We start from the raw sequence: 8,314 nt of genomic DNA on the forward strand, positions 1-8,314 counted from the left end.
TAATGTCCCTGGGACACTGGGAGGTGTCCCTGCCATGGGAGAGGTGGCACTGGGTGGGATTTAATGTCCCTGGGACAGTGGGAGGTGTCCCTGCCATGGCAGGGTGGCACTGGATGGGATTTAAGGTCCCTGGGACAGTGGGAGGTGACCCTGCCATGGGAGAGGTGGCACTGGATGGGATTTAAGGTCCCTTCCAAGCCAGGCCATGCTGGGATTCTGGCCTCCTGCCCTTTCAGAGGTTGTGTCCTGGTGGTCCAGGGGCAGAAGGGGTTGGTGATGGCAGCAGGAGCCCCCAGGCCATCTCCCAAGTTTGTGGGATATCGGGAAGGAATTCCTCCCTGGATGGTGGGGAGCCCTGGGCTGGAATTCCCAGAGTAGCCGTGGCTGCCCCAGTCCCTGGAAGTGTCCAAGGCCAGGCTGGACAGGGTTTGGAGCACCCTGGGATGGTTTTGGTGCAAAAGTGGCACCAAACTCTCCTGCTGGACGTCACCGAGCCCGACAGCAGCTCAGCAGAACCTGCAGCACACCCCAAGGGTCCCACATTCCCCGTGCCCTAAAGCCACAGCGGGCACCAGTGCCAGCTGGGCACTGCACTGCTGGTGGCCCTGGAGCACAAACCTGCCCAGAGAACCTCCCCTGCCACCCCCCCAGTGCCACCACCCAAATCCAGCGTCACAAACCACGGCTGGGACACCAAAGGGAAGCAAAACCCAACCTGCCACCAAGCCCAGGGATTGCCCACCTCCAGAGCAGCACCGGGCTGTGCTCGCTGCCCCTCCCAGCTGCAAGAACAGCAGCAGCCTGGAAAAAAATGAACAAAAACCTTCAAAGTGTGTTTGGGGCTGAAGGCAGGCGTGGCACAAGGTTTGCCTCTCAGGGAGCAAACCAAAATCAGAAAGTGAATGGCAGAGGTTGCTCTGATTTCAGGATGGACGCCGAGAGAGAAATAAAGAGGAAGAAAAATCCAGCTACTCCTGCAGGGTCATTCACCCCCTCAGCTCCAGAGCCAGGGGGAAGATTCAAACCACTTCTTCGGACAGACTGGGATGCAAAAATCATTTCTTCAGCAGGTGCTGGACTCGGAATGAGAGCAGGAAACTGCCTGGACCCTGTGGGAGCAGGGCTGGTGCTGACCCCACATGGAACAGCAGCCCAACCCCTTCTGCAGCTGGAAGGAGCACCCACAATTCCAGCAGGGAAAAACCCACAATTCCAGCAGGGAAAAACCAAAATTCCAGTGGGAAAAACCAAAAATTCCAGCAGGGGAAAAAAAAAAAAAAAAAAAAAAAATTCCAGCAGGGAAAAACCCCAAAATTCCAGCAGGGAAAAAACCCCAAAATTACAGGAGGGAAAAACACCAAAATTCCAGCAGGAAAACCACCAAAATTCCAGCAGGAAAAACCCCAAAATCCCAGCAGGAAAACCACCAAAATTCCAGCAGGAAAAAACCCCAAAATTCCAATAGGGAAAAACACCAAAATTCCAGCAGGGAAAAACCCAAAATTCCAGCAGGAAAAAAAAAAAAAAAAAAAAAAAAAAAAAAAATCCAAAATTCCAATAGGGAAAAACACCAAAATTCCAGCAGGAAAGAAACCCAAAATTCTAGTAGGGAAAACCACCAAAATTCCAGCAGGGAAAATCACTCCCCTTCTCCAAAGCAGCCATACAAACACAGGACAGGGCTGGTAATTCCCATGCTCACCTCCACATGGATGTTTTACTCCAAAAGGGGTTAGAGTATTTAAGAAGTTGCCTGAATGATTCACACCCTTTGTCCAACAACCCCAAAACACAGTAAAACCAGCAAGGTACTTCTGGAAACGCAGGAGGAAATCAAACATTTTGGTTTGGGTTTGTTGTCTGTTGTCTGCCATCCAGGGGGAGAAGTTTCTGTGCACTTTAACACCTCCTCATGCAGCAGGAAAAGCTGATTTTAAATGAAAGGCTGAGGGCAGCCACCCGTGGCTTCAAGTCATTCAATCCCCAATCAGAAACTACACAAGAGCCACTGATTTATTTCAGCTCGCTTTGTAAAATCCAAATTTCATCCTGCACCTCTCAGTTCTTCCTTCAGCATCACCCATGACATGGAGCAGTTCACCAGAGACCATTTCACACCTCAGGGACAGCTCTGGCACGACCTTGCTCATGCAGACAGAACAAAAATCATAAAAAGCTCTTTATCTCACACCCAAAGTTAAGGAAGTTGATGGAGATGTTTGATAAAGTTTCAGTGTTCTGAGGAAAGAGGATGGGGCAGGTTAAAGGTGGGGTTAAAGTCAGAGAGGGTTTGCTTGACCTGTTGTTGTTCACCTTAAACAGAATTTAATTTGGAGGGTTCATCCCTCCACCATCATCCAAAGTACTGGGATTATTTGGCATGGAAAAATGGTACACCGAAAAATACACGCATCTGCATCAGCCCAGCCATTTTAGAAGTCTTCCAGGTTTCCAGGAGCTGAAATTAATTTTAGCAGGGTTACCACCAGCTAAATACCCACCACAGGACCCTCCTATTCCAGCACTCAAAGGAAAAAATCAGTTTTATAAAAATGTTCTCCTGTGATGTCTGGGTGGAAAAACTTACAAATGCCATCCCCTGACTGCCAAAGCAGCTGGGCAGAAGTGTCACCACCCAGCACTGCTGTACATTTAAACCCTGTGAAATATAAATATATTTAACCATGTGATTTATGAGGTTGTTTCTTCAAGCAAAAGTGTCGCTGCCCCAATCACTTCACAAGCCCTTGAGGAAAATCCCCACGGGCAGGAGCCTGTCAGAGCTGAGGAACAAGGAAACCCCACAGGTCTGCTTGAGATCTGCACTTTAGAAATCTCATTTTCCTCAAGATTCCCAAAGCCCCCTTAGTGTCTCTCACCTCCCAGTACCACTCCCACCTGCATCGGTGCTTCAGGATCTCGACTCAAACCCATCCCAAGGGAATCCTGTTAAATTTAGGGATCACAACAAGGAATCCAGTGCCCCACCAAAGCAGGGAGGCTGATCCTATCCCACAGATATCTCCTGCAGCCCCCCGGTGCTCCGTAACGATTTGCAGACCCTAAACCATACATATGGTTTAAAATACTTATATATTTTATAAAACAATGCCTAATGTAGCTGATAGACAATGAGGAAGGGGAACAGCTGGGAAACATTTCGAGTTTTCACACTGAGCTTCCAAATTCTTCAGCAGGAGACGCTCAAGCTGCCTTCCCTGGGATGGAAAACGACGCTGGGACAAAATCCAGGGGCAAGGAGGGAATTCCAGCAGAAGGGAGATGCTCCTGTGGGCAAGGCAGGAGCAGGTAGTGCCTCACCTGGGGATGGCAGGAACACCTCCCTCACCCTCTGGCCAAGCCCTCCATCCCACAGCAGGGGCACAGAGGAGCCCTTTGTGCACCCAAACCCCACTGGGAGGGGGGGAGAGGATATTTCCTGTTCACCTCACCGCAGATTTGTAATCCAGCAGTCAAATTATGTCAATCACAGCTCATTAGGCAGCGATTTCCCCTGCCAAGCCCGGCCTGGCTGCTTCCTCCACACCACGTGGCATCTGCAAACGTGCAGAGGGAGACCACCCTGCTGCAGGAGCTGCAAATTTGGGATCGGCTCCCAGGGCTCCCAGCTCCGGTGCCACCGTGTCTGTGGCACCCCCGGGCTGCCGAACTGGGGTTTGCCCTGAGCAGACGTGGGCTGGTCACCAGAATTCAGGATTTACGCCCACGTGTGTGTAGGGAAAGATCCCACAGAGCTGAGGAGAAGAGAGCACTGGGGAAGGGACAAGGCTGGGACGTTCCCAAAGCTCAGAGCCAGAGCTGAGACCCAGCACAGCCAAAGTGGGAACTCGGTGGCAAAGCCACACCACTGCTTCCCTGGAGTTCCCACTCTCATGTAACCCTGAGAGGAAGGGAATTCATTGCACAGGAAAAGGGGAGAATTCCCATCAGCTTGAAGGATGGAAGGAACAGCACTCGGCTCACAGACTGAAAGCTGGATCTCTCCTTGGGTTGTCCTGAACATCTTCCTCCTTGAAGTACATCCCAACAAATGCATCCTCCTGGAGCACACCCACAGAGCCCAGGCCCCACCAGCACAGGCTCAGCACACGAACCACGGCAGCACATTTCCTACAGCAGTGCCAAAAACAGCACCAGGAGACGCAGAGCCACGGGGAGAACCCTGATTACTGCCCAACAGGCCACCAGGAGTGACACAGCCAGTGGCATCCCTGTCCCTCCGCTGGCTCTGGACACCTCAGGAACACCAAGGGCACAGGGAGCACAGACTGGAGAACTTCACCCAAAAAAACATCACCTGGAGCAGTGCCCATCATCTCCTGCAATTTCTGCACCTCAAGGAGGATCAGGAGGCAGGGAGGTGACAGTGTGTGTACAACGTGACCAGGTGTGTGTTTGAGGTGACCAGGTGTGTGTGTTGGAGGTGACCAGGTGTGTGTGTTGGAGGTGGACAAGGCAGAGCCCTTTCTCAACACAAAACCCTCTGAGAGCCCAGCAAACACAAGCTGGCACCCATCCATCCCCTCCAGGCACAGCATCCCCTCGCTGAAGGGACTCCAGAGATGCTGGACCAGCTCAGGACAGCGTGTTTGAGGTGGAAAACATAAACCAGTTGGTGTCATGGCACTCAGGGTGAAATCATGGCCAAGTGTGCTCTCCTGGTGGTTTGGAGGGCCAGGGCTCCCTGCTCTGGAAGAGAACAAAACTTCCAAACACGCAGAAGGGACCTCTCCCACACAGGAGTGGGCACAACCCTCCCACTGTGAGGAGGGAAACCTGAACACAGCCACTCACTGTGTTCATCAACATCCAGACCAGCCTTGGGAATTTCAGCAGGGATATGGAAATTGGGATTGTCAGCACAGCCCTCAGGACCTCACCAGGGCTCGGAGTGTGCCAGCAACGCCCGTGCCAGGCTAATTTCTTAAGACAGCACATAAGGAAGGTGAGATTTAGTCTTACAACCTTCAGCATCTCCTTCTTCATGCTCCCATCTCCTGACTAATCCTCTCTCCCCACAGAAAATATTCCTCATGGTTTTTCCCCTGATCATTCCTTTCTCGTTAATCCCTGCACTTCTCCAGCCTACCCCATTCTGGGCTTTGAGCAGTGGCACAGTCATCTCTCCCTCAGAGCCACAGAGAAAACAAAATAATCACAGCCCGGCAGTTTATTCTTTCATTAACTGGTCAGAGATTTCCTGGAAGCTGCAGCAACACCAGCAGCCATGCCCGGCTGGCTGCAAGAACAGCATGAAGGTGATTTTTGGGGCTGTTTGGTCCCATCTCGCAGCTTCTCCCCAAGGTGGGGGAAAACCGTCCCAGAGCACATTTGTAGGGACTGCCCACCCGCATGGCCAGCCTCTCCCTCCAGCAAAGCTGCAGCACTCATCCTCCCAGCCTGAATTGAAGTCCACCTCTAAAACCTTCCAAGCACCTCAGGAAACGACAGGCTGGGTGCTGTTATCTCCCGTATTTACGTTACACGTTTCTAAGGCTGCCCCGAGTGACGTCTCTGCCTTTCACAGATCCCATCCATCACCATCCCCTAACCCAAAGCCACCGATTTCCTCCCGCAGAGCGCGCAGGCACACGGGGCCAGGAGCCCTTCTGGTAGTCCCAGATGAATCCAGACTGGATCCTGAGCCGTGTGCTGCCTGCGGGAGCATCTCCCATCCCCGACAAGAGCAACGCGACACCGGGCTTTTTTTCCACTGCGCCTAATAATCGTAACATCTCACTCGCCATTTGGCTCGTCAGTGGGGGTTCCTGACTGAATAGGCTTATTCTTTTCTTAGACATGATAATCTAATTGGGTCTAACCAGAAATAATCCCCAACACACAGCGGTTGGGAATCCTCGCCCAGCGCCCGGGGGCGGCTCCGGGATGCGGGACGGGAATGACCCGGCAGCTCCGGGCTCCCGGGGCATCACGGCGGGGCCGGGCATGGCACGCACATGGAGCCGCTCGCCCTCCTCCCCCAGCTCCCGTTCCACACGCAAACGTGGCTCCAAGGAAAAAAAAAAACACGGCAGAGAGGAGATGGAGCCGCGCTGCCGGGGTACCCCAAAGGCAGCGGGAGCTTTGCCCAGGGAAAGAAAGCTCAGCCCTTCGCTGGGAGCTGATCTCAGAGCCACCCGTCCGTGCTGCTGAAGTGAAAACCCCGGCACGGTCCGGGGGAGAAGCACCGGGGAGTCCCCCAACGGGGGGGACAGGAGCGGGGTGTCCCGGGGGGAAAGGAGGGCGGCATCCCCAGGAGGAGAAAGCCGGGGGTGTCCCGGGGGGCACAGAGCGGGGTGTTCCCGGGGGGCACAGGAGAACGGTGTCCCTGGCAGAGCAGAGCCGGTGTCCCCGGGCTCCTGGTGGAGCAGAGCGGGGTGCTCCCGGGCTCCCGGCAGAGCAGGACCGTGTCCCTGGGCTCCCGGCGGAGCAGAGCCAGAGTCCCCGGCGGAGCACAGCCGGTGCCCTGGCGGAGCAGAACCGGTGCCCCGGCGGAGCAGAACCGGTGCCCCGGCGGAGCAGAACCGGTGTCCCGGCGGAGCACAGCCGGTGCCCCCGCGGAGCAGAACCGGTGCCCCGGCGGAGCAGAACCGGTGCCCCCGCGGAGCAGAACCGGTGCCCCGGAGCGTCCCCGGCGGAGCCGCTCCCGCTGCGCTCCCGCTGCGCTCCCGCTGCGCTGGCCGCGGGCTGCGCTCCGCCGCCCGGCCCCGGGAGCCGGCCGGGCCGGGGCACGGCGGCCCTCGGGGGGGCTGCGGAGACAAAGAGCCGCGGCCCCGTCCCGCGGGCGGCACCGCCCGGCCGAGCCCACCTGCGCCGGCCGCGGCTCCCGAGCCAACTTTCCGCCGCTCCCCCCGCCCGCGGCCCCTCCGCGCTGCCCGCAGACAATGGGGCCGGCGCTCACCAGCACCACGGCGAAGCGCTCCTCCAGCTCGCCGGGCTCGGGCATGGGCAGCTTCAGGGGCACGCCGTGCGCCCTCAGCTCCGTCTGCTGCGCGTCCACGCTGCCCGCGTTGCCCATGGCGGCCGCTCCGCGCTGCTCCGCGCCCCGCGCCGGGCGGGCTCCGCGCCCCGCGCTCGCCCTCTACCACCGCGGGCGCTCCGCCGCGCCGCCGCCCGTCATGGCTCGCCGCCCTCGCCCTCCTCCCCCCGGGGCGGGCTCGCTCCGGCTCCGGCTCCAGCCCCGGCTGCGGCTCCCCCGCATGCCGCCCGCACAAAGCCCCGCTCCGCCCCCGGCCCGCGGCGCCATGGGACTCGTAGTCCCGCCGCCGGCCGCGGGGAGGGAGGCGGGAGAGGGCGGTGGGAATGCCTGGAAAAGGTGGAAAGGAGTGGGGAAATGGGGGGAAGGGGTGGGGGACACCCCGCCGCATCCATTTTGCCTCGGCGGCCGCGCTGCTGCCGGCCGGCAGTGAGTGGACGCGGGGAGTGGATTCCACCGAGGGCAGGGGGAGAGCGGAGATTCCGGAAAATCCTTCCCTGGCAGGGTGGCAGGCCTTGGCACAAGTGCCCAGAGCAGCTCTGGCTGCCCCTGGATCCCGGGAAGTGCCCAAGGCCAGGCTGGACAGGGCTGGGAGCAGCCTGGGGCAGTGGGAGGTGTCCCTGCCATGGCAGGGGTGGCACTGGGTGGGCTCTAAGGTCCTTTTAAACCCAAACCAGCGTGGGACCCTGGTGCTGTGATTAACTCTAGACCTTTGCTGTGGACAGCCGTGGTCCTGCTGCTCACCAAAACGGCTGTAGGTGCTCAAGGACAGTGGCCCCACCCGGTCGCCCCAGCCCCCATCCCGAGTGACTGAAATCGGGACAATTGGGGTGACTGACCCCCGTGAATTCGCCACCCCGACACATCCGTACCCGAGCTGAGGCTGCCTGGGTGTACACAGGAGGATCATCCACCCCAGCATCTCAAGCCTGGCCGCTCCTCGGGCGTTATCCCCCATTTCTGCAGTGTTCCCCGGGTTTCAGCATCCCAGGGATGCAGGGCTGCACGGGAAACAGGAGCCTGGAACCCTGACCCTGGGAGATGCCATCAGCCCATTTGGTGACTGTGCTGTCCTCACTTACATCTGGCTTAATCCCAAATCCAAGACCTCATTCCCTCCTGTCAGCCCCACCAATCCATACCCCACTGTCCCCTATGAGCATCCCATTATCCTTCCAGGGAAGAACGATTTTCACTCGGCTCTCACCTTCACACCACTCGTGCTGCTGCCTCTCCTCCTGGCCATGGAAACTATCCACATGGAGATTAATTTGGGGAGAAGAGCAAAAGGATAAGCATCATAGTCTGGGAAATGAC

General features: G+C 57.3%; 1 protein-coding gene across 12 annotated transcripts in view; it reads right to left on the bottom strand.

Moving 5' to 3' along the window:
* FMNL2 (formin like 2) overlaps positions 1 to 7,185 on the bottom strand; it is a 118,443-nt gene extending 111,258 nt beyond the window's left edge. For 7 of the 12 annotated variants that reach the window (XM_077784865.2, XM_085584062.1, XM_085584059.1 and 4 more), the window contains exon 1: positions 6,923 to 7,185. In XM_077784865.2, coding sequence (XP_077640991.2) covers positions 6,923 to 7,039 — 117 coding nt within the window. In that variant the 5' untranslated portion in view covers positions 7,040 to 7,185. The remainder of the gene's footprint in view (positions 1 to 6,922) is intronic. The other 5 variants (XM_077784866.2, XM_085584063.1, XM_085584064.1 and 2 more) reach the window with 1 other exon arrangement.
* Between the last annotated feature and the right edge of the window lie 1,129 nt (positions 7,186 to 8,314).

Source organism: Lonchura striata, chromosome 7, assembly GCF_050655825.1.
Source record: "Lonchura striata isolate lonStrDom1 chromosome 7, ASM5065582v1, whole genome shotgun sequence".
NCBI classification, from domain to species: domain Eukaryota; kingdom Metazoa; phylum Chordata; class Aves; order Passeriformes; family Estrildidae; genus Lonchura; species Lonchura striata.